General features: G+C 43.2%; 1 protein-coding gene across 2 annotated transcripts in view; it reads left to right on the forward strand.

Annotated features, from left to right (window-relative positions):
- The window catches only part of LOC110508482 (uncharacterized), a 34,098-nt gene extending 11,279 nt beyond the window's left edge, over nt 1-22,819 (forward strand). The window contains exons 8-17 of one of the 2 annotated variants that reach the window (XM_036965962.2): nt 16,786-16,843; nt 19,204-19,249; nt 19,391-19,533; nt 19,728-19,868; nt 20,094-20,280; nt 20,425-20,678; nt 20,930-21,037; nt 21,162-21,456; nt 21,538-21,638; nt 21,773-22,819. In XM_036965962.2, the coding sequence (XP_036821857.2) occupies nt 16,786-16,843; nt 19,204-19,249; nt 19,391-19,533; nt 19,728-19,868; nt 20,094-20,280; nt 20,425-20,678; nt 20,930-21,037; nt 21,162-21,456; nt 21,538-21,638; nt 21,773-22,081 (1,642 nt within the window). In that variant the 3' untranslated portion in view covers nt 22,082-22,819. Of the gene's footprint in view, nt 1-16,785; nt 16,844-17,395; nt 18,443-19,203; nt 19,250-19,390; nt 19,534-19,727; nt 19,869-20,093; nt 20,281-20,424; nt 20,679-20,929; nt 21,038-21,161; nt 21,457-21,537; nt 21,639-21,772 lie in introns of those variants that run through there. The other variant, XM_090225318.1, reaches the window with a different exon arrangement.
- The last annotated feature ends 4,211 nt before the right edge of the window (nt 22,820-27,030 follow it).

Below are 27,030 nucleotides of genomic sequence, written 5' to 3' on the forward strand. Positions count from 1 at the left end.
CTCTCCCCTGTAACTATTCCCCAGGTCGTTGCTGCAAATGAGAACGTGTTCTCAGTCAACTTACCTGGTAAAATAACGGATAAATAAAAAATAGAAATCTTGGCAAAGGATAAATGCTCACTAACAGGGAGGTTAACAAATGTGTGTACAACATTTTAGAGATAACATTTTATTTTGTTTTTGGAAAATGTCTGAGAACTTTTATTTCAGCTCATGAAACATGGGACTAACACTTTCCATGTTGCGTTTATATGTACAGTGGGGCAAAAAAGTATTTAGTCAGCCACCAATTGTGCAATTTCACCACTTAAAAAGATGCGGCCTGTAATTTTCATCATAGGTACACTTCAACTATGACAGACAAAATCAGAATTTTTTTTCCAGAAAATCACATTGTGGGATGTTTAATGAATTTATTTGCAAATTATGGTGGAAAATAAGTATTTGGTCACCTACAAACAAGCAAGATTTCTGGCTCTCACAGACCTGTAACTTCTTCTTTAAGAGGCTCCTCTGTCCTCCACTCGACCTGTATTAATGGCACCTGTTTGAACTTGTTATCAGTATAAAAGACACCTGTCCATAACCGCAAACAGTCACACTCCAAACTCCACTATGGCCAAGACCAAAGAGCTGTCAAAGGACACCAGAAACAAAATTGTAGACCTGCACCAGGCTGGGAAGACTGAATCTGCAATAGGTAAGCAGCTTGGTTTGAAGAAATCAACTGTGGGAGCAATTATTAGGAAATGGAAGACATACAAGACCACTGATAATCTCCCTCGATCTGGGGCTCCACGCAAGATCTCACCCCATGGGGTCAAAAATGATCACAAGAACGGTGAGAAAAAATCCCAGAACCACACGGGGGGACCTAGTGAATGACCTGCAGAGAGCTGGGACCAAAGTAGCAAAGCCTACCATCAGTAACACACTACGCCACCAGGGACTCAAATCCTGCAGTGCCAGACGTGTCCCCCTGCTTAAGCCAGTACGGGGCCAGGCCCATTTGAAGTTTGCTAGAGAGCATTTGCATGATCCAGAGGAAGATTGGGAGAATGTCATATGGTCAGATGAAACCAAAATAGAACTTTTTGGTAAAAACTCAACTCGTTGTGTTTGGAGGACAAAGAATGCTGAGTTGCATCCAAAGAACACCATACCTACTGTGAAGCGTGGGGGTGGAAACATGCTTTGGGGCTGTTTTTCTGCAAAGGGACCAGGACGACTGATCCGTGTAAAGGAAAGAATGAATGGGGCCATGTATCGTGAGATTTTGAGTGAAAACCTCCTTCCATCAGCAAGGGCATTGAAGATGAAACGTGGCTGGGTCTTTCAGCATGACAATGATCCCAAACACACCGCCCGGGCAACGAAGGAGTGGCTTCGTAAGAAGCATTTCAGGTCCTGGAGTGGCCTAGCCAGTCTCCAGATCTCAACCCCATAGAAAATCTTTGGAGGGAGTTGAAAGTCTGTGTTGCCCAGCAACAACCCCAAAACATCACTGCTCTAGAGGAGATCTGCATGGAGGAATGGGCCAAAATACCAGCAACAGTGTGTGAAAACCTTGTGAAAACATTTGACCTCTGCCAACAAAGGGTATATAACAAAGTATTTGATATTGACCAAATACTTATTTTCCACCATAATTTGCAAATAACTTCATAAAAAATCCTACAATGTGATTTTCTGGATTTTTTTTTCTCATTTTGTCTGTCATAGTTGAAGTGTACCTATGATGAAAATTACAGGCCTCTCTCATCTTTTTAAGTGGGATAACTTGCACAATTGGTGGCTGACTAAATACTTTTTTGCCCCACTGGATATAAACATTCGTAAAAATCCAAATACCTTCACAGATCTTCATTGTAAAGGGTTTAAACACTGTTTCCCATGCTTGTTCAATGAACCATAAACAATTAATGAACATGCACCTGTGGAACGGTCGTTAAGACACTAACGGCTTACAGACGGTAGGCAATTAAGGTCACAGTTATGAAAACTTAGGACACTAAAGAGGCTTTTCTATTGACTCTGAAATACACCAAAAGAAAGATGCCCAGGGTCCCTGCTCATCTGCGTGAACGTGCCTTAGGCATGCTGCAAGGAGGCATGAGGACTGCAGATGTGGCCAGGGCAATAAATTGCAATGTCTGTACTGTGAGACGCCAAAAACAGCGCTATGGGAGACAGGACGGACAGCTGATAGCTCTCGCAGTGGCAGACCACGTGTAACAACACCTGCACAGGATCGGTACAGCCGAATATCACACCTGCTGGACAGGTACAGGATGGCAACAACAACTGCACCAGGAACGCACAGTCTTTCCATCAGTGCTCAGACTGTCTGCAATAGGCTGAGAGAGGCTGGACTGAGGGCTTGTAGGCCTGTTGTAAGGCAGGTCCTCATCAGACATCCCCGGCAACAATGTCGCCAATGGACACAAACCCACCGTCGCTGGACCAGACAGGACTGGCAAAAAGTGATCTTCACTGACGAGTCATAGTTTGTCTCACCAGGGCTGATGGTCGGAGTTGCATTTATCGTCGAAGGAATGAGCATTACACCGAGGCCTGGATCGATTTGGAGGTGGAGGGTCCGTCATGGTCTGGGGTGGTGTGTCACAGCATCATCGGACTGAGCTTGTTGTCATTGCAGGCAATCTCAACGCTGTGCATTACAGGGAAGACATCCTCCTCCCTCATGTGGCACCCTTCTTCCAGGCTCATCCTGACATGACCCTCCAGCATGACAATGCCACCAAGCACAAAACGATCAGTATGGCTGATTTCCTGCAAGACAGGAATGTCAGTGTTCTGCCATGACCGGCGAAGAGCCTGGATCTCAATCCCTTTGAGCACGTCTGGGACCTGTTGGACCGGAGGGCTAGGGTCACCCCCCCCCCCCCCTCCCCGCCAGAAATGTCTGGGAACTTGCAGGTGCCTTGGTGGAGGAGTGCGGTAACATCTCACAGCAAGAAGTTCTCAAGTATGAGGAGATGCGATGCAGTACTTAGTATCTGGTGTGGCCACCAGCTGTATTGACTGTTACTTTTGATTTAGATTATTCCATTTGTTAGTCACATGTCTGTGGAACGTGTCCAGTTTGTCTGTTGTTGAATCTTATGTTCATACAAATATTTACACATGTTAAGTTTGCTGAAAATCAACTCAGTTGACAGTGAGAGGACAGTTATTTTTTTGTTGAGTTTATATTATATATATACACACACACACACACACACACATACACACATACATACATACATACATACAGTGCCTTGCGAAAGTATTCGGCCCCCTTGAACTTTGCGACCTTTTGCCACATTTCAGGCTTCAAACATAAAGATATAAAACTGTATTTTTTTGTGAAGAATCAACAACAAGTGGGACACAATCATGAAGTGAAACGACATTTATTGGATATTTCAAACTTTTTTAACAAATCAAAAACTGAAAAATTGGGCGTGCAAAATTATTCAGCCCCTTTACTTTCAGTGCAGCAAACTCTCTCCAGAAGTTTAGTGAGGATCTCTGAATGATCCAATGTTGACCTAAATGACTAATGATGATAAATACAATCCACCTGTGTGTAATCAAGTCTCCGTATAAATGCACCTGCACTGTGATAGTCTCAGAGGTCCGTTAAAAGCGCAGAGAGCATCATGAAGAACAAGGAACACACCAGGCAGGTCCGAGATACTGTTGTGAAGAAGTTTAAAGCCGGATTTGGATACAAAAAGATTTCCCAAGCTTTAAACATCCCAAGGAGCACTGTGCAAGCGATAATATTGAAATGGAAGGAGTATCAGACCACTGCAAATCTACCAAGACCTGGCCGTCCCCCTAAACTTTCAGCTCATACAAGGAGAAGACTGATCAGAGATGCAGCCAAGAGGCCCATGATCACTCTGGATGAACTGCAGAGATCTACAGCTGAGGTGGGAGACTCTGTCCATAGGACAACAATCAGTCGTATATTGCACAAATCTGGCCTTTATGGAAGAGTGGCAAGAAGAAAGCCATTTCTTAAAGATATCCATAAAAAGTGTCGTTTAAAGTTTGCCACAAGCCACCTGGGAGACACACCAAACATGTGGAAGAAGGTGCTCTGGTCAGATGAAACCAAAATTGAACTTTTTGGCAACAATGCAGAACGTTTTGTTTGGCGTAAAAGCAACACAGCTGAACACACCATCCCCACTGTCAAACATGGTGGTGGCAGCATCATGGTTTGGGCCTGCTTTTCTTCAGCAGGGACAGGGAAGATGGTTCAAATTGATGGGAAGATGGATGGAGCCAAATACAGGACCATTCTGGAAGAAAACCTGATGGAGTCTGCAAAAGACCTGAGACTGGGACGGAGATTTGTCTTCCAACAAGACAATGATCCAAAACATAAAGCAAAATCTACAATGGAATGGTTCAAAAATAAACATATCCAGGTGTTAGAATGGCCAAGTCAAAGTCCAGACCTGAATCCAATCGAGAATCTGTGGAAAGAACTGAAAACTGCTGTTCACAAATGCTCTCCATCCAACCTCACTGAGCTCGAGCTGTTTTTGCAAGGAGGAATGGGAAAAAATTTCAGTCTCTCGATGTGCAAAACTGATAGAGACATACCCCAAGCGACTTACAGCTGTAATCGCAGCAAAAGGTGGCGCTACAAAGTATTAACTTAAGGGGGCTGAATAATTTTGCACGCCCAATTTTTCAGTTTTTGATTTGTTTAAAAAAGTTTGAAATATCCAATAAATGTCGTTCCACTTCATGATTGTGTCCCACTTGTTGTTGATTCTTCACAAAAAAAATACAGTTTTATATCTTTATGTTTGAAGCCTGAAATGTGGTAAAAGGTCGCAAAGTTCAAGGGGGCCGAATACTTTCACAAGGCACTATACACACACACACACACACACACACACACACACACACACAGTACCTTCGGACAATATTCAGACAGACTTTTTTTCACATTTTGTTATGATACAGCCTTATTCTAACATTGATTAAATTGGGGGGGTTTCTCCGCTTGTCAATCTACACCCACTACCCCATAATGACAAAGCAAAAAGGTTTTCACTTTTGCTAACATCACATTTACATAAGTATTCAGACCCTTTACTCAATAATTTGTTTAAGTACTTTTGGCAGTGATTATATCCTTGTCTTCTTGGGTATGACGCTACAAGCTTGGTACACCTGTATTTGGGGAGTTTTTCCCATTCTTCTCTGCAGATCCTCTCAAGCTCTGACAGGTTGGATGGGGAGTGTTGCTGCACAGCTATTTATAGGTCTCTCCAGAGATGTTCAAGTCTGGGCTCTGGCTGGGCCACTCAAGGACAATCACAGGGATGCAAACTAGTCACCTTTCTGACAAATTCTGTGTTTTGAATCCAAAATAGGTCGCCTACGTGATTCGTGTAAATCTGATGAAGGAAGTTTGGGGGGTGGCTTTGGATCACTGCTGACTGTAAGCGAACGAGTGATGCGCGTTTATCCAAGGCTCAGCCAATCATTCACATAACAACAGAAGGCAGCATGCAACTGAAGAGACAACCAATTTGCTAGTTACAGCATCAGCACGCACTCTGGAAAGACAGGGGAGAGTGGAAAGGCAGTTTGCCAGTTATAGCAGCGTGTCCCCTGAACGATAACAAAGAGGTAGGTGAGAAGCCTTACCACCGAGACGGGGGTGATATGGTGATGAAGCGTACTTCATGAGCTGTAACCGAAAAACAACTGGTATTTGGAAAGCTTGACGTGAGGGAGAAAGTGTGGTGGAACAAGTATTGTTGGCATTGTTAAGTATCTTGCTAGTTGGATCGAGTTCTCCGTTAGCTAGCCAGAGAAATGTTGAGGAACATTAGCCAACTTAACTGATAAAATTATTGAATTTATGGTGTGAAAATGAGCTGGCAAATAAAGTCAGACCGCTAACATTACAATATCAAATGAGCTAACGTTAGTAACCTAACCAATTCGCTATAGTATTAACTGCTATACGACTCCATGCCGTTCCTCAAGTTATGACCCTGGCAATCTGTGAAATGTTATTAGAAGATCCTTTTGCAATTATGTTAGCACAGCTGAAAACTGTTGTTGATTTAAAGAAGCAATTAAAATGGCCTTTAGACTAGTTGAGTATCAGCATTTGTGGGTTCGATTACAGGCTCAAAATGTCCAGAAACTATGACTTTCTTCTGAAACTCGTCAGTCTATTCTTATGTAAGTCGGAATACCAACTTCTGAGAAGTGCTTAGGAAATGTTTAATTTCCTAAATCGGAATTGGGCCCTTCTAGTATATTATAGTGGTGCATGGGTCAGCTGTTTGTTCACCCGCCAGCAGTTGCTAGTAATAAATCCGCAACCACATGATTATTTGTGATAAAGAGAAATTCTGAGGCCTGCACCCAACCTTAACACAGAAAATGCGCTGTACGCTACAGTCAGAGACGGCGTATACATTTATTTTTTTACACGGGGTGCAGGATTTGTTTTGCCTGATTTGAGATGTTTCTGGTAGAGGTGCTAACTCAGCATTACCATTCTCTCAAGATGCTGTTCCCGATTTAAAAAAAAGAATTGCCTACATTTGGTGTATTATTTTACTGAAAGAAACGGGTTCTGCATAAGTTTTTTTTATTTTTTTTTACCTTTATTTAGTTAAGAACAAATTCTTATTTTCAATGATGGCCTAGGAACAGTGGGTTAACTGCCTGTTCAGGGGCAGAACGACAGTACCTCAACTCGGGGATTTGAACTTGCAACCTTCCGGTTACTAGTCCAACACTCTAACCACTAGGCTACCCTGCCGCCCCAAGTTAATATTAATGCTATGTGACCAGTTATAGACCTACAGTCAGTGTCCAGATTTCAGTTTCCATTTAACCCGTATGAACATTAGGCTACAGTTTTCTTTATGTGCCATAGGCCTATTTGAAGTCCCTGTCTTTTTTTAACTGTTGAATTTGTATAGTGTCTCACAATCATCACACAAAACAAAGCCGACACTGCTATAAGACTCTGTTTACCACTTCACCAAATCTTTCCCAAAAGTTGCTTTTCTGGCCCTCCCTTTATCTTTATTTTCAACTCTCCATTTCGCAGCTTTACTGTTATTGAATTAAACTCCTGACGTTGTGGATCAACGTAAAAGTTTTCTGCTCTTTCCCAAAAGCATTTGACGATTGGCGTGTAGGCTATTTGGCTTGTGTAGAGTCATAGGCCCAAAAGCTTAGGCTTACACACTAATGCCAACCCTAAGTTATGGATTTCTTTAAGGTATTGAATTCTCTTTATTCAACCTGCCCGCCACCCACCCGCACTTCATCCACACAGTATTGTATTACCCTAAACCTGCCCGCCCCATGGGGGACTGCGGGTTATGAGTCAACCTGCACATCACTAGTGTATTAAAATAGTAAAAAGTTTGGAATTGGGTCCCATATTCCTTGGATTCAATGACTACCGTAATTTCCAGACTATAAGCCGCTACTTTTTTCCCACGCTTTGAACCTCGCGGTTTATACAATGACGCGGCTAATTTATGGATTTTTCCCGCTTTCACAAGATTCATGCCGCCAAAAAACTGAGCACCGTCACATAATGTGACGTAAATCGAGCGCGCTCAAACTTCCCATCATTCTGATTACGGTAGTAATTTTGTCACCCTCATCATGGCAAAGACACGGAGAAATGCATATGATGCAGCTTTCAAGTTGAAGGCGATCGATCTGGCTGTTGGAAAAGGAAATAGAGCTTCTGCACGGGAGCTTGGCCTTAATGAGTCGATGATAAGACGTTGGAAAGCAGTGTGAGGAACTGACTCAGTGCAAAAAGACAACAAAAGCTTTCGGAGGGAAGAAAAGCAGATGGCCCAAAGTATTTGCAGCCACTCGACATCAGTGTAAATCGTGCATTTAAGGTGGCGCTCTGTGCTCAGTGGGAGGCTTGGATGACAAGTGGGGAGAAATCCTTCACTAAAACGGGCCGCATGCGAAGAGCAACTTATGGTCAAGTCTGCCAGTGGGTCCTGACAGCGTGGAGCATTGTCAAAAAATCCACTATCATCGACGGGTTTCGAAAGGCTGGACTGCTGCGTGTTGAAGGGGCAGCATGAGCTCAGCGGGGTATTTGCCTCCGGATAAAAGTGACGAAACCGACAATGAAAACGATCCAACATCGGATGAAGCAATTCTGAGGCTATTCAACTCCGACACCGAAGGAGATGACTTCAGTGGTTTCAGTGCACAGGAGGAGGAAGATGGTGACCAATGACTTTCTTGGTAGGCAACTGTTTAATTTTTGTTACAAGCCGTGTTTCGTTTTAAGGCTGTGTAAAGTTAATTTGTTTCAATGTACCGGTAGGCACCTGCGGCTTATAGACATGTGCAGCTTATTTATGTACAAATACATATTTTTTAATAATTCAGTGGGTGCGGTTTATATTCAGGTGCGCTTAATAGTCCAGCAATTACGGTAGGTCAAGTTTGTTTTGATTGTGTTTCAGATTATATTGTTCCCAATAGGAACTGAATATTGTCATTTTAGTCACTTTTATTGTACGTAACAATATAACATGTTTCTGAATAATTCTGTATTTAACGTGTATGCCACCATGATTATAGATAATCATGAATGAATCGTGAATAATGATGAGTAGGAAGGTGTACAGAGGCACAAATTATAACCCCCCAAAATGCTATACTCCCCTGTTATTGGTAATGATGAGAGATTATCATGTTTTGTTGTAGTCTGTAACCTTCCCAATCATCATCATTCATTGGTTTTCTTAATCATGGAATTATCAGGATGAATTTAGAAGTATTCAGAAACGTCTCATCTACTCAAATCATTCACCATTCAGTTCCTATTGGAAACACATAACCAAAACAAACTGCAAATGCATCCAATGAGTTTGTGGTGTCACAAGCTTGAGGTAGTCATTGTGTGCTAGGAATATGGAACCAAATACTACATCTTTGACTATTTTAATACACTATAAATTAATTTCTTAATATTTCTTCAATTGGGGGGACTATATCTTTTTTTTGCAGTTAAACGGACGTAGGAAAATATCCTAAAATAAAACTTGACATTCTGTACTGTCGCCTCATGTAAAACATTTGATCTCAAATCCAAAATGCTGGAGTATGGAGCCAAATTATTATTTTACTGTCCAAATTCATGTGGAGGGGAGTGCATTTGTGAATCCCAAACCAGCCCCTAGCCCCTACCAACTCGCTCAGAGGCCCTCAGTTGTCACATGTTGCTGATGAAACTGAGGGTGACTTTAAGAGTGGCAAGGGGATCAAATAACCACATCAACTTCGGGACACACTTGTGACTTGAATGATGTAAATCATGTTACACATAATAAAACACATCATAATAAAACGAGCACGAAATTCCATTGAGAATTTCCCCTTTCATTTTTACAAGGTAGAACCTTCAGTAACACTTAAACATTTAATTTGGGAGTTATTTCATGTTACATGTGTCAAGCATTGACATCAGAAACATACAAATACAGGTGGCTAATTAAGCACGCCTCCATTCTTTTCGATGACATTGCGCAAACTCAAAAATTTGACTGTGCGTTATGCAAGGGTTTGAAATTGTGACCACTTGCATTTGCGACCCTTTGACCTGACAGTGTGACACCTATTTTTAATTAGTCGCTATGGTGCCAGTGGAAAAAATGTAGCTGGTCACGTTCGTTTTGGTTAACAATTGGCTTTTTTACGATTTATTCAAACAATGGGTATGCAAACCAAGTATTCAAAAAGTTTGTTTCGAAGTCCTGGTTTAATCTTTGTAATTCAGTAATCATGGACTGTTTGAATTAGCATTTCTAAAGGCTTTTCCAAAAAACCTTCCCAAATAAATGTTGACTGCAAAGTAGGCCAACCTGGCAGAATGAAATCATACTGATTTGTATCAATTGCGGGGCGTTTGTTTTGCGAACTCAGCTATCACATGTAGCCTACATTGTACAGTACAAAAACACTGCTAGCCAATCACAACGCTGTTAGCCAACACACTTGATAGGCGCAATTGAATTATAGGGCAACTACACCCTCCAATAATTTTGGGGGATTGTTCCCAGACGTCCAAAGTAGTCTCCTGGTATGGTTTCAGCATTGTTGTGGACTTAGAATATTTTAATATTTGTAGATTTTCTATAAAAATCGGGGACAGGGAAAAACGAAACCAAGAAAACAGTATTTATTAAAATATAAAACTATGTATAGCCTTACAACTGTAGATTGACTGTTCAGATGTGCCAACAATAACACCCTTTTGAGAATAATAGTTTTATTGTTGTTTATTGTTGCTTAAGACGCAAATGATAAAACGGCAAGAAAATAACAATAAACCGTTAAACCTTGCACTGGGTTGTCCTCAAGAATGCCAGGTTAATACTATTCCTGTCAGGCGTTTCATGCGACTACCTGGAAGCCAATTTGCCTGGAAGCCTCATCCAGAGGAGATGAGGGTCCTTTTTTTTCCCCCTGTGTCTCATTTTTCATTCAATTCAATATGGCTGTGCTGCGTGTATGTTTTGGTTGTAACTGATAACAATGCACTGCTTTGGCCAGCAGCAGAATGTATCGCAAAACTTGTATCATTTAATCTCACCGAGATATTTGTCTACCGGGTTCGGTAAAAATGCTGTCCGAGGAGATTAAAAGCCGGTGAGCGTGAGGTAGGAAGAGAAAAGACTGGTCGTCGTGGCGCTGGGATTTTTTACATCAACAGACCGTTTGCGGTGTTGCATTGTAGCGACGTTTCACGTCCATGTCTTTTTTAACACGCATTGCAATTTTGTAGCGATAAATGTTGCGCTCTTACATTTTAATGACGCAGCAGAGTTGTCGGTGTGAAGTATTGATGTGTGTATAATGTGGACGGGGAGGGGTATGGGGGGCATTCGGTCACCGCTCTCATTGTTCTGTGCCGCTCCTTGACAGAATGAATCAACCAAGTGAAAGGGGATTGCACTTGAGTAGTATATTCCCGAAATGCCCTGCTTTTCTTTTCCATTCATACAACAAAAAAGTGACCGCAGAATCTGCATGAATTGTAAATAGATAATGCACGAATGGCAATCACAAGCATACTGGTGTTGACTATTTTGAAAGCCTACCTCATTTCATATCAAATTCATTTTTTTAACATGATAATAATCATGATTACATTCTAATAGAATACGTTTTGGGATTTGATTTAGCACAGAACATAGGTCTATTTTATCTTTGAGTTTTGTTGTCATGGAAATTAATGCTCAAAAAGCAAATGTGCAAATAAGAGATTCGTGCCTTACTTTGTCATGTATAAATTGCTGCTAATGTTGCACCTCTATTCTCTTTGCTACACCAATCTGTATGGATCACCCTGTTAGGCATGCCCTTATGTATGAGCAGGACACTATCATATTGCTTGTATATCCTATTCCCATAGGGCCTGATTCAGACTTAGGAAATCTGTTCCTTTTTTACATGTTTTAATAAATGCCCACACCTTTAGAAATACACTTTTTCGAGCTGCAAGACAATGGCCTGAGCTTACCCATGATGTTGCACAAAGGTTTTAAGTCAATAAATCATAGTTTTAGTCAAAGTATATTTGGGCTTGAAGTGACACCCAAACTGTCTACTTTGTGTGAATGTGGTGTCTTTTCCGATGATATGACATGAAAAAATGTCAGCCTACATTTAGTTTCAGAGCTGGGTTTTATTTTAATGTTACCACCCACCAGCATGGCATTCTTTAGCAGAAACCGTTGCAAATGTATTTTTGTGACTGCGATGAGCCAAACAGCCTTGTATCCACTTGGCTGCCTGAGCCATGGAGCAAATTAAGTGTTACACCAATCAAAGCAGTGGAGCTTTAGTGGTCAAAACCATTCATTCATCTTGGGATGCCGGGGAGAGCATTTTTTTGTTAATGCTGTCATATTACGCAATTATAATATTTATAAAATGGTCAGATATACACTACATGGCTAAATGTATGTGGACACCCCATCAAATTAGTAGATTCGGTTATTTCAGCCACACACGTTGCTGATAGGTGTATAAGATTGAGCACGCAGCCATGCAATCTCCATAGACAAACATTGGCTATAGAATGGCCCATACTGAAGAACTCAGTGACTGAATATTTTTCCAAGGGCACTGTATAGGGGATGTTGTTCCCACTGTGACTATTAAAACCTACCCAAAACAAAAAACGTGGATAGATGGTAGCATTTGCACAAAACGGAAAGCACGAACCACCGCATTTAACCACAGCAAAGAGACCGGGAATATGGTTGAATACAAACAGTGCATTTATGCCCCCCGTAAGTGAATCAAACAGGCAAAACGTCACTACAGAGACAAAGTTGAGTTGCAATTCAACGGCTTAGACACGAGACTTGTGTGGCAGGGACTTCAGACAATCACAAATTACAAAGCATAACCAGCTACGTCGCTGATGTTTTGCTCCCAGACAAGCTTAACACCTTCACCCACTTTAAGGATAACACAGTGCCACTGTTGTGGGCAGCTCCCGGGGACTGTGGGCTGTCGTTCTCCTTGGCTGACGTGAGTAAGACATTTAAGCAAGATGACCCTCGCAAGGCTTCCGGCCCAGACGGCCTCCCTAGCCGCGTCCTCAGAGTATGCGCATACCACTGGGCTGGAGTGTTTACGGACCTATTCAATCTCTCCCTATCCCAGCCTGCTGTCCCCACTTACTTCAAGATGTCCACCATTGTTCCTGTACCCAAGAAAGCAAAGGTAACCAAACTAAATTACTTGCTCCGTAGCACTCTTCTGTCATCATGAAGTGCTTTGAGAGGCTAATTTAAGGATCATGTCACCTCCAACTTACCTAACACCCTAGACCCACTTAAATTTGCATATAGATCCACAGACGATGCAATCACCATCGCACTGCACACTGCCCTATCCCATCTGGATGAGGAATGCCTGTGGAAGAATGCTGTTCATTGCCAATAGCTCAGCCTTCAACACCATCGTACCCTCCAAGCTCATCTTTAAGCTTGGGGCCCTGGGTCTTAACCCTGTGCTGCTGGATCCAGGACCTCCTGATGGGCTGCTGATCCTCGACACACACACCTCCAACTCAATCATGACGTTTGCAGACGACATAATAGTAAGCCTGATTACCAACAATGACGAGACAGCCTACAGGGAGGAGGAGGTGAGGGCCCTGGCGGAGTGGTGCCAAGAAAATAAACTCTTCCTCGACGTCAACAAAATGAAGGAGATGATTGTGGACGTCAGGAGACGGCTAAGGGAGCACGTCCACATCGATGGGGCCGCAGTGGAGAACGTGAAAAGCTTCAAGTTCCTTGGCGTACACAACACTGACAATCTGAAATTGTCCACCCACACAGACAGTGTGGTGAGGAGGCTGAAGAAATTCAGCTTGGCCCATAAGACCCTCACAAACCTTTGCAGATGCACCATTGAGAGCATCCTGTCGGACTGTATTACAGCCTGCAACTGCACCGCCCGCAACCGCAGGGCTCCCCAGAGGGTGGCGAGGTCTGCCCAACGCATTACCGGGTACACACTGCTTGCCATCCAGGACACTTACAACACCCGATGTCACAGGAAGACCCAAAAGATCATCAAGTACATCAACCACCCGTGCCATGGCCTGTTCACTTGGCTACCATTCAGAAGGCGAGGTCAGTACAGGTGCATCAATGCTGGGACCGAGAAACTGAAAAACAGCTTCTTTCTCATGGCCATCAGACTGTTAAATAGCCATCACTAGCCAGCCTCCACCCAGTACCCTGCCCTGAATGTAGTCACTATCACTAGCTGGCTACCACCCGGCGCCCCTGCGACTTAGAGGCTGCTGCCCTATGTACATAGACATGGAATCACTGGTCACTTTATTCATGTTTTCATTCTGTTTTACTCATTTCATGTATATGCTGTGTTCTAGTCAATGCCATCCTATTCAACTATTACTGTGTACACAGTAGCAGTCTTCAAAAGAGTTTTCTTTTCTACATTGTAGAATAATAGTGAAGAAAAATAACATGTATATGGAATCATCAAAAAAGTGTTAGGCAAAGTATATTTGAGATTCTTCAATGTAGCCACCATTTGCCTTGACAGCTTTGCACACTTGGCATTCTCAACCAGCTTCATGAGTAATGCTTTTCCAACAGTCTTGAAGGAGTTCCCACACATGCTGAGCACTTGTTGGCTGCTTTTCCTTCACTCTGCAGTCCAACTCATCCCAAACCATCTCAATTGGGTTGAGGTTGTGTGATTGTGGAGGCCAGGTCATCTGATGCAGCACTCCATCACTCTTCTTCATGGTCAAATAGCCCTTACATAGCCTGGAGGTGTGTTGGGTCATTGTCCTGTTGAAACACAAATTATAGTCCCACTAAGTACAAACCAGATGGGATGGCGTATCGCTGCAAAATGCTGTGGTAGCCATGCTGGTTAAATGTGCCTTGAATTCTAAATAAATCACTGACAGTGTCACCAGCAAAGCACCAACACACCACCACCATGCTTCATGGTGGGAACCACACATGTGGAGATATCCATTCACCTACTCTGCTTCTCACAAAGGCACAGCGGTTGGAACCAAAAATCTCAAATTTGGACTCAGACCAAAGTACAGATTTTCACCAGTCTGATGTCCATTGCTCATATTTCTTGGCCCAAGCAAGTCTCTTCTTCTTATTGGTGTCCTTTAGTAGGGGGTTCTTTGCAGCAATTTGACCATGAAGGCCTGATTCACAGTCTCCTCTGTATAGTTGTTGAGATGTCTTGCTTGAACTCTGAAGCATTTATTCGGGCTGCAATCTGAGGTGCTGTTAACTCTAATGATCTTATCCTCTGCAGCAGAGGTAACTCTGGGTCTTCCTTTCCTGTGGTGGGCCTCATGAGAGCTAGTTTCATCATAGCGCTTGATGGTTTTTGCGACTGCACTTTAAGAAACTTTGAAAGTTCCTAATTTCCCGTATTGACTGACCTACATGTCTCAATGTAATGATGGACTGTCGTTTCTCTTTGCTTAATTGAGCTGTTCTTGCCATAACATGGACTTGGTCTTTTACCAAATAGGGCTATCTCCTGTATACCACCCCTACCTTGTGACAACACAACTGATTTGCTCGAAAGCATTAACTTCTCTAGGGTAGGGGCCAGCATTTGGAATTTTGAATGAAAAGCGTGCCCAAATTAAACTGCCTTCTACCCAGGCCCAGAAGATAGGATATGCATATAATTGGTAGATTTGGATAGAAAACACTCAAGTTTCCAAAACTGTTAAAATAGTGTCTGTGAGTATAACAGAACTGATTTGGCAAGCGAAAACCTGAGAGAAATCCATTCAGGAAGCAGGATTTTTTTTTTGTAGTTTTCTATTCAATGTCATTAGAGTATCCATTGACTTAGGACTCAAATTGCAGTTCCTATGCCTTCCACTAGCTGTCAACAGTCTTTAGAAATTGTTTCAGGCTTGTATTCTGAAAAATGAGGGAGTAAGAGCAGTCTGAATGAGTATTGATTATATTGACAACGTTATAGTCCGGTTGAAATATTATCGATTATTTAGGCTAAAAACAAGCTGAGGTTTGATTATGAACATCGTTTGATATGTTTCTACTAACTTCACGGATACTATTTGGCATTTTTGCCTGTGACTACATTTGAGCCTGTGGATTACTGAAGAAAACGTGCAAACAAAACAGAGGTTTTTGGATATAAAGAGACTTTATCGAACAAAAGGAACATTTATTGAATAAATTAATGTCTTCTGAGTGCAACCATATGAAAATCATCAAAGGTAAGTGATTAATTGTATCTCTATTTCTGACTTGTGTAACTCTTCTACTTGGCTAGTTACTGTTTGTAATGATTTGTCTGCTGGGCTATGTTCTCAAATAATTGTAAGATATGCTTTCGCCGTAAAGCATTTTTGAAATCTGACACCGTGGTTGGATTCACAGGAAATTAATCTTTAAACCTATGTAAAATAGTTGTATCTTTTCTGAATTATTTTAATGAGTATTTCTGTATTTGAATTTGGAGCTCTGCAATCTCACTGGATGTTGTCAGGTGGGACACTAGTGTCTCACATACCCTAGAGAGGTTAAGAAGGAAAGAAATTCCACAAATGAAATTTTAACAAGGCACACCTGTTAATTGAAATGCATTCCAGGTGACTATCATGACGCTGGTTGAGAGAATGTCAAGAGTGTGCAAAGCTGTCAAGTCAAAGGGTGGCTGTTTGAAGAATCTCAAATATAAAATATATGATGATTTTGGTTACTACATGATTCTGTATGCGATATTTCATAGTATTGATGTCTTCACTATTGTTCTATAATGTAGAAAATAGTACAAATAAAGAAACCCTTGAATGAGTAGGTGTGACCAAACTTTTGACTGGTACTGTAAGTCGAGGTCAGGATACTGCTTATCTGTAGACACCTCCATTTCTTTGATCTCCACCCCAAACTTGTATCTTGTTGGTACCGGCTTTTCCTCACGCTTAAGTTCAAGGTCAACATGCTAGAGAGAAGTGCATAAACGGGGAATAAAGTTAAATTTACGGCCTCGTGTAACTCGAGTCTGAAATCCCTCCATGTTGCATATTTTTGGACCCCATTGTTCTGAAAACCTTTTTGCAACTAACCGGAACCACACTTTACCCCCTCTTTATCCTCCTGTCTCTTCATCCTTCTATCTCTCCATCACTCCTCTTCTTCATTTCTTTCATTCTCTCTATAGGGAGGTGAAGGAGGCTGCCATGGCTGAGCCTGAGCGGGCTCCTGAGAGCAGTGAGGAGGTAAGGCCACGGAGGAACACTGGGACATCCTCACTGTACCATGGCTCTCTAAAGAGGGGTGTGCTCCGGGCTTGGACTGTCACTGGCCAACCTGTGAGGCGACCTCCCTCCAGTTGTCAGCCATCAAACCTAAACACTTTAGTTAGGAATTAGAAATGGGGTGTTTTTGGTCCTAGTTTTTAGGTTGTGATATTGGGCACCTCCGTGCTCCATCTTCTCCCGTTAATGATGTCTCTCGTTTCAATTTTGCTTTATACCCCATATCATTGTAGACAATGAAGTGCTTTTAGGTCCTGAAAATGCTTACTGATAAGAAATAAGAAGCACATTTCAAACATTTCTAAATGAAAAGTAACAATCTGTTATTTGTAATATTTACTTACTGGTTTGGTTAACCTGACCCTTTTTTAAGAGGTTTGATGAGCTAGTAAAAAACTAAACCATTTTAGCTGTGTTTTTGACCCTTTGCTGATGCTGTCTCAGACAGAAGCAGCAGGGGAGATGCTTACTGTGGCTGATGTTTAAAACCCCATTGATTGCTTTGTTATAAAGGTGCTCATGCCTCTTCCATTGCCCCTAATGGTACCTGCATACTACTTCTGCCACTACTACTGCTGCACCTGTTCCAATGTCCCCAAGAGCCCTGGGTATCCCACACATAGGCCCCTGATTCTGCACTGCAGTGGGACAACTGTGGCAACAAAGGCCATGTTGCCACGGAGATGGCACTTGATTGGACTAATGGGCTGAGGGTTTAGGATGACTGATCTCGTCTCTAACACCAGCGACTGGCTCATACACCACCTGTATGGCCACATACAACCTCACTTCACAACGGGTCTGAGGGGAGGTGAGGCCGACACTCAGCAAGACTGTTTCAAATCCTTCGATGACATGCCTGTGGATGGCTTCCAACGGAGTTGCTGCAGTACATTTTTCTTCTCACCACCTACAGATGAATGTGCTGCTCAATGGACTTGCGTGGACCGTTTTAACTGGTCAATTCTTTTTTCTGGACGAAACGGTTTCTCTGAGAAAGGACATTTTGGGTGTTCTCCACCTATTCAGAATGAGATCCAAATGAACCTGATGAGTCGTGAGGACAGCTTGGGTCTTCTCTTCGTGGCTGTTTTTCAAAGTCATGATCTCGGACATTTTGATACCTTTCTCAATGGTCTTCAGCATTTCTTTGGACTCACTACCAAACATCTGATTGTTGGCTGGAAAAGGTATTTGCCAATTGGGTCCCTTTTTTTCTGCTACTACCTAGCACCCAACAGACTGTCTGCTGAACTATGCCCCTGCTAGTTTTTGGAGTTACTCTTGTTCAACATTGACTATCCCATCTCCATTAAACCTCAGCCAGGCAGTATCCCAACAGAAAAGCATGACAAAGATCTGAAAGACTGATGCTTAAGCGCTAAGGACTTGACCCCAATACGTTTCCAAAAGCCACTCAAGTCCCACCCCCACTGATCTACAGAGCCCATCCTGCCAACCAGCTGTCAGATTTCCACCCAAACTTCACAACCACCTTTGATTGGACCCTTGTTGCCTAGATACAGTACATGCAGTCGAGATTGGGCCATATCCAACCCAGTAAGGATCAGGTGTCAGTGGTACCAGGGAATAAGTAGTACTTTTCTCAATGTTATTTTCTACAAAGAAATACACAATATTTAGAAAATGTATAGTTTCAGTCGACTCCCTCCTTTTAGCCTAAAATGGGGGAATTGACTCTGACATAGATGTCAAATGATTTAGTTTACATATTTATGGCTACTGATGTTTTTGAATGAATATTGTTGTAAACCACCCAATATTATAGTCTTGCTTTATGGCCCAGTAATCCTGGCAGCCACGTAGTTGTTATGAAAGTGAAATGAAATGTGAGCTATTTAATTCTAAGGAATTTAAACTGCAGTATTGTCATCGGGCTACTATCTGTCCTTCTGTATGTGTGATAGAGACTGTGGCTCCATCCCTGAACATCTTTCTACACCAAACATAAACTGACATTTGGGCCCCAGTCATTAATATTACTGCATATCTTAAAGCCATGCACACTGTTTTGAGACCAAGCAAAGATGTTACCCGCTGTCTGCTCACTGCAGTGTGCTATTGAGAGCCATATATTGAGATTCAATATTACTGGTGCTATTCATTGTTTGACTAATATGTTGCGATGGAAAGTGACCTAGACTGGAGTAGCAGTCTCTCTCATCTAGTTTTTCTTCCCTTGTTCACCCACACTTTCTCTCTTATCCTGTCTTCCCTCTAATCTGTTTATGCACCTCTCCATCTCTGCCTCTCACCTTTCCCCTGTACTTCTGGGTGTGTTTTATTTATTTTTGTTTCAGAGTCTGACGCCAAAGGCATTCACAGCCCGTAGGATCTCCCTGAGCAGTGAGTATACTTTGTTTTCTTCGGCTCAGTAGGTAGACGTCGTTTTTAGTTGAGTTGGCCTGTGCGTGTGGGTGAGAGAATTATAGATGAGGTGCTTACGTTCGCGTTTGGCCAGTTGTGCAATCATCCTTTGTCTTCCAGGCAGCAAGGCCTCTCCAGGTGTCGTCAGTGCAGAGGGCGAGGCAGAGTCTGCGGCCGGCCCCGGGAGGAAGAGGAGGTGGGGTTCCAGCACTGCGGTCACAGCCAAGAAACCATCCATCAGCATCACCACAGACTCTCTGAAGGTACAGTATCATCGTCACTACACTGCAAAATATACTGTTGTACATATTACAAACCATCTATCCAAACACAGCATGATAATGAATTCTATCCAAACACAGCATGATAATGAATACTAACCTAACTTTTTACTATCTGTTGAGTCTTGAAGCTTCTCTCCTTCTCCCATCTGTAATATATTGATTGCGCTGCCCAGTCTCTGATCCCAGACATCAGGCTGAGTCCAGGACAGGAGGCGGTGGTGGATCTGCACCCAGAGGAAGCTCACCTCTCTGGGGGAGAGGAGGACAGGGAGCAGGGCGAGCAAGACTTCAAGATCAGACGCACGGTCACACAGGTCAGGGTTCTACTTCGCCTGTTTTGTGGACTGTACATTTATCTTGATTGAAGAAGTAATAATGTATTACTGGAAATTGGTTTTGCGGCAGTCATTTATGCGTTAAAGTAAGATTTACTATAACGGCTAACACTCGTAATTGACCCAAACGTATTACATTGTGAATGTTAAAACATCTGTGTGCCCCCTCCTCTACCCCACCCACTTCCAATGTACTGTATCTAGGTGGTCCTGTCCGAGACCCAGGAGAATGGACCGAAGGAGTCCAAGAGGAGTGAGAACATGGAGGACAGAGAGGATGGAGTGGAGGTTAAAAGCGACAGAGAGGAGAAGATGGACGACTCATTCCAGAGAGACTCCATGGAGACACAATCCCCCTCTCCCCCCATCCATGACATGGAGATGAACACAGGTGATAGATGGATCCAAATTTAAAGATCAACTTAATTATCTTGTCAGATTTCTCAAAACCTCTGATAACCCTGGGCTAGATTCTAGCCTTTTGATATGTTGTGAGTTATCAGGTTGATGCATCTCTCTGGTCTCATCTGTTCAGTGACCCCAAGTGACACCCTGATCCGTCGCTCCATCAGCCAGCAGAAGTCTGGCGTGTCCATCACCATAGACGACCCTGTCCGCACGGCCAAGCAGCCCTCTCCTCCACGAGGCAAAGTGTCCAACATCGTCCACCTGTCCAACCTGGTTCGTCCGTTCACACTGGGTCAGCTGAAGGAGCTGCTCAGCAGGACTGGCACCGTGCTGGAGGACGGCTTCTGGATCGACAAGATCAAATCTCACTGCTACGTCACCGTACGTCTCTGTCTGCTGGCCGTTGTCCTGAATACAGATCTGTGTCTCAACTGACATCCTATTCCCTGTATAGTGCACTACTTTTAACCAGCCATAGGAGACTTTGGTCAAAGCTGGTGCACTTGACTGTAGGGTGTCATTTTAGATGCAGCTCAGAACTCCTCCTACAGTTTCCTATTTTCTGTGTCTTATCTAAGGCAAGCCTCAATGTTCCTAATGGATGTCCGTTCTTGCTCTCCCTCTTCTTTCAGTACTCCAGTGCAGAGGAGGCAGTGGCCACTCGTGCAGCACTACATGGGGTGAAATGGCCTCAGAGCAACCCCAAGTTCCTCTGTGTGGACTTCAGTCAGCAAGAGGAGGTGAGACTAACTTGTCCCTTGTAGTTCTGCCCTATGTGATGATGCATATCATTCCCCAGTTCTCTAATATTTGAGTGCTTATGATGTTCCTTATGGCAACCTTCCCCCTCGTGTGTGTTTGTAGCTTGACTTCCACAGAGGCTTGCCACCCCCTGGGGGGGCTGGAGAGGAGGAGAGGGGGGCTTCATCGGTGCCTGGCCGAGGTCGGGGGGCGGCCCTGCCCCCTCTCCTGCCCGAGCGTGACCAGTGGGCAGAGCGAGAGCGTGAGATGGAGCGCAGGGAGAGGACCCGGGCGGAGAGGGAGTGGGACAGGGACAAGGTCCGGGACTTTGGTCCCGGAAAACCTGGAGAGGATGCGGGCCCCAGACGATCGCGCTCCAGAGAGAGGAAGCGCAAGGAGAGGAAGACGGACAAGAAAGGTGAAGAGTGGTGATGGTGCTTTAGAGCTGTGCCCTGTCGGGTCAACTGTACGTTTACACTTTTTTGTGTTGTGTCTCCAGAGAAAGCTGCAGAGGAAGCCCCTGCCAAACTGCTGGATGACCTGTTCAATAAAACCAAAGCAGCCCCTTGTATATACTGGCTCCCCCTCACAGAAGAGCAGGTCAGATATATATACACAAAACTCAACTATCTGAGGTCCACATGTCCTTCCTTACGTTTTGTTGAAAGTGTTGATTTTAAATGGTTCACAATCCACTCTTAACATCCTCCCTTGTTCTGTCTCTTTGTGGCCAGTTTACACAGAGGGAAGTAGCTCGACAAGAGAGGAGGAAGGAGCGGGAGAAGAGGAGGAAGGAGCAGCAAGAGGAGGAGGAGAAGAAAAGGGAGGAAGAGCGCAAAGAAAGGATAAAAGCATCTGGCGAAAGAGGCGAGGGGGACAGGGACAGAGAGCGAGACAGGGAAAGGGGCAAAGACAGGGACCGAGACAGAGAGGGTGACAAACACAGAGAAAGCAGCCACCGCAGACCAGGGGGCAACAGTGCAGGGGTGGGCAGACGCTCTCGCAGCCGCAGTGATCCTCCACCTCGTGACAGACGACGCTAGAGGGAATTGGTGTGGCTGAAACTGTCTTAAAATAACCCCCCATTCCCCATCACTACATGTACTTTGTTAGAACTAAGTCCCTACAGAGGACCAACACACACACACACACACACACACACACACACACTGGGACCATGGTTTGAGCAGTGTTTCCCCCAGACTGCAGTCTGTCTTGCTTCAGTCTGAAAGTTTAGATTTTATATGTGTTAATTTTGCCTAAGTATATTCTTATTAGTTTTTTTTAATGTTCTTGGCAGATTGGCAACCAACTCTTTTCCCCTTATTTCCCCCTCGTGCATATCTGAAGAGTAAGTGCTCTATGTAGAGTTCTATGCATACACACACAGCGGTTTTTCTCCTTCCCCTGGGTTGTGTATTCCACAACTGGTTTCTGTGGGGTGCTTTGTCATGGCTGCGTGCTGTCCCAGTCAGTCTGCCGTCCTCCACCTTGATTCCTGTGGAGGACTGACGGTGTTGCGCAAAGTTCTCTTTGTTTAGTTTGAAAGATGAGAGACTATATTCTCTGCAAGAGATTAGAATCTTCTATACGCTTCTTTCTGTTCATCCTTTGCCCCCCCCCCCCCCCCCGGTCAACGCAGGCTGGAAAAGGGGTGCGTATTAATACACACAAGCGGATTTAATATTGTTTTTAATCATTATTAAAGAATACTTTATTGTTTTTTGGTTTACCCCTGTAAGTGGTGAATGTACAAATAAATAAAAAATAAGTTTGAAAAACCTTTTGCACTTGTTTTCTGCAAGAGTACTTATATCAGTATAACTTTCTTTTAGGTTATCATTGTAAAATGGAATCCTTTTTTTTGTTGCTGTTACAACCATTACATGTTCCAAGTAACATAGTCATTATTACTATGCAGCAGAAAGAAAATATTCAGTAATATTGGAGATCCACAAGGTGTCACTGATGCACAATAGGGCTTTATCATTTTACAAATTGAATCAAATTGGTCAGCAGATGTTAATGTGAGTGTAGCGAAATGCTTGTGCTTCTAGTTCCAACAGTGCAGTTGGAAGTCGGAAGTTTACATACACTTAGGTTGGAGTCATAAAAACTTGTTTTTCAACCGCTCCACAAATTTCTTGTTAACAAACTAGTTTGACAAGTCGGTTAGGACATCTACTTGGTGCATGACACAAGTAATTTTTCCAACAATTGTTAACAGACAAATTATTTCATTTATAATATACTATCACAATTCCAATGGGTCAGAAGTTCACATACACTAAGTTGACTGTGCCTTTAAATAGCTGGGAAAATCTAAAGAAATCAGCCAAGACCTGCATAAGTTTGGTTCATCCTTGGGAGCAATTTCCAAACACCTGAAGGTACCACGTTCATCTGTACAAACAATAGTACGCAAGTTTAAACACCATGGGACCACACAGCTGTCATACTGCTCAGGAAGGAGATGCGTTCTGTCTCCTAGACTTCGGTGTGAAAAGTGCAAATCAATCCCAGAACAACAGCAAAGGAACTTGAGAAGATGCTGGAGGAAATAGGTACAAAAGTATCTATATCCACAGTAAAACGAGTCCTATTTCGACAACCTGAAAGGCTGCTCAGCAAGGAAGAAGCCACTGCTCCAAAACCACCATAAAAAAGCCAGACTACGGTTTGCAACTGCACATGGGGACAAAGATCGTACTCTTTGGAGAAATGTCCTCTGGTCTGATGATACAAAAATAGAACTGTTTGGCCATAATGACCATCTTTATGTTTGGAGGAAAAAGGGGGAAGCTTGCAAGCCAAAGAACACCATCCCAACCGTGAAGCACGGGGATGGCAGCATCATGGTGTGGGGGTGCTTTGCTGCAGGAGGGACTGATGCACTTCACAAAATAGATGGCATCATGAGAAAGGAAAATTATGTGGATATATTGAAGCAACATCAGTCAGGAAGTTAAAGCTTGGTGGCAAATGGGTCTTCCAAATGGACAATGACCCCAAACATACTTCCAAAGTTGTGGCAAAATGGCTTAAGGAAAACAAAGTTGAGGTATTGGAGTGACCTTCACAAAGCCCTGACCTCAATTCCATAGAAAATCTGTGGGCAGAACTGAGGTCTACAAACCTGACTCAGTTACACCAGCTCTTGTCAGGAGGAATGGGTCAAAATTCACCCAACTTATTGTGGAAGGCTACCCGAAACGTTTGACCCAAGTTAAGCAATTTAAATGCTACCAAATATTAATTGAGTATGTACATTTCTGACCCACTGGGAATGTGATGAAAGAAATACAAGCTGAACTAAATAATTCTCTCTACTATTATTCTGACATTTCACATTCTTAAAATAAAGTGGGGATCCTAACTGACCTAAGACGGAACTTTTACTAGGATTAAATGTTAGGAATTGTGAAAAACTGAGTTTAAATGTATTTGGTTAAGGTGTACAGTCATGGCAAAAAGTTTTGAGAATGACACATTCATTTCCACAAAGTTTGCTGCTTCAGTGTCTTTAGATATTTTTGTCAGATGTTACTATGTAATTATTAAGTATAATTACAAGCATTTCATAAGTGTCAAAGGCTTTTATTGACAATTACATGAAGTTGATGCAAAGAGTCAATATTTGCAGTGTTGACCCTTCTTTTTCAAGACCTCTTGAAATATGTACATGTAAATAAATGGATGAGCGATGGCCGAGCGGCATAGACAAGATGCAATAGATGTATAAAATACATTATATACATATGAGATGAGTAATGTAAGATATGTTAGCATTATTAAAGTGAGTAGTGTTCCATTTTTTAAAGAAGCCAGTGATTTCAAGTCTGTATGTAGGCAGCAGCCTCTCTGTTAGTGATGGCTGTTTAACAGTCTGATGACCTTGAGAGAAGCTGTTTTTCAGTCTCTCGGTCCCAACTTTGATGCACCTGTACTGACCTCGACTTCTGGATGGTAGTGGGGTGAACAGGCAGTGGCTCAGGTGGTTGTTGTCCTTGATGATCTTTTTGGCCTTCCTGTGACATCGGGTGCTGTAGGTGTCCTGGAGGGCATGTAGTCTGGGCAGTGTGATGGCGATCGCATCGTCTGTGGACCTGTTGGGGCGGTATGCAAACTGAAGTAGGCCTAGGGTGGCAAGTAAGGTGGAGGTGATTTGTTCCTTGACTATTCTCTCAAATCACTTAATGACAGAAGGGAGTGCTACGGCAGTTAGTCATTTAGTTCAGTTATCTTTGCCTTCTTTGGTACAAGAACAATGGTGGCCATCTTGAAGCATGTGGGGACAGCAGACTGGGATTGGGAGCGATTGAATAGGTTTGTATAGGACACTGGAGTGAAGTAGATGAAGATAGGCTGATGAAGGTGAGTAATGAATAGGGAATAGTAATGGAAAGGTTTTCTGGCGTAAATGTGACTTTTATGTTATTACTGAATGCAAAAAGCTCTAGATGAGAAATGTCATTGTGAGTCAATTGAGAGGCTGCTATGGAAACGTATGTCAATCTCTCCCTCAGTGAATGTTTAAAAAAAATAACCTCTTACTCACACCCAATTCTCTCTTATCTCCCTCTCTCTATCCCACCCTTCCTCTTTTTCTTTAGTGCATAGTGAAGTGCCAATCCTTGGGCCTTCTTTCAGGCCTTGACGTTCTTCCTACTGAGCTCAGCAGAGCTCCTCTATAATTACAGCTCTCTGGTCGCTGAGCGGAAAATTTTTGTGCCCTGATGCAACTCTGTGCCGGGGCGGCTCAAGTGAACTGGGCCGACCCTCCTGTCTCCGGCACCCCGGCCTAGCCGGCACACTCTATGGAGAAACCCACTTTAGGAATTAGAGAATTGTGTATGACACATCTTTAAAATGAGTAGTTAATTGAAGGAACAGTGTTTACCTCGATTAACAACCCTGCCTTGTGTTTGTTTATGTGTGAAGACTGAAGGGTTTTTGTAATTACCAATATTAGCAGATGAGTGTATTTGGAAGTAGCAGTAGACAAAGAGTTGACATTGTGTGTGTCTGTGTAATGCATTGTGGGTGTTGACAATTTGTAGTTGTTTTGACTAGAACGAATACAGATTTTGTACGATTTGACTTCGTAATAGGTTAGGAGAATTAACATAGCCGGTTAGGATAATTAGGTTAAGGTTAGCTAAAATGCAAAATAAAAATAAATGTATGACTTTAATTTGACAAAAGCTGTATCCCTTCTATCCATGACATGTGCCTGGAGCCTGTTGTATGAGACAGTACTTACAGTGAGCCCGGGAGAGTTTGGCAAAGTAAACCTCTTTGTGGAGAGAGGGAGTGAAGAGGACAAGGAAATAGTTCCGCTGGCCAAGTAGGCTAAGTGCTACAGGATAGAGCGCCGGCCGGCCTCGAGGACGAAATGGATACTTGGCTATTTTCGCCCTGTGGGTTGCCAGTAGGCTGACTCGGTTTAGTTCCCTGAGCACAGCAACTTTCTGGTGTGGGAAGAAGGAGCTCAAATGCATGGCTCTCTGGTTGTAGCTAGGTCTAGCAGAACCTCTGCCCACCTCTGTCTGGGGTATACTCCGGTTAGTACAGGCTCCTCCAGTCCTCTCTAGAGACTGAGCTGAGCCAGGTCAGTCCATGCTGATGACTGGGCAGTAAAAACACAGTTTAGGCCCTGTAAGCAGCCTACCCGGCTCAATGAAACCACATGGCCCTTTGTGTTCAGACCAGCTCTCACAGGAACATAAAACTGACAGGAGCCCCTGGCTCCTCTGATGTGGCTGCTCAGAACTTTCTCTCAACCGCTCTCTTTCGCTTTCTTCGTGTCCTTTTACTGACGAAATTGACCTGCCGGACAATACAGAGATAAGGAGCAGACAACTTGAAAGACAGTGATATCTGGGTAATCGGTTGTCTTTGCCATATACACACAAGAGATCTAATGCACAAAAACTGCATTTTCACTGTGTGTATGCACTCACTGTATACCTATTACCCTCTCTACCTCCTG

The sequence above is a fragment of the Oncorhynchus mykiss genome, chromosome 28, assembly GCF_057628025.1.
Source record: "Oncorhynchus mykiss isolate SJ-2025 chromosome 28, ASM5762802v1, whole genome shotgun sequence".
Classification (NCBI taxonomy): domain Eukaryota; kingdom Metazoa; phylum Chordata; class Actinopteri; order Salmoniformes; family Salmonidae; genus Oncorhynchus; species Oncorhynchus mykiss.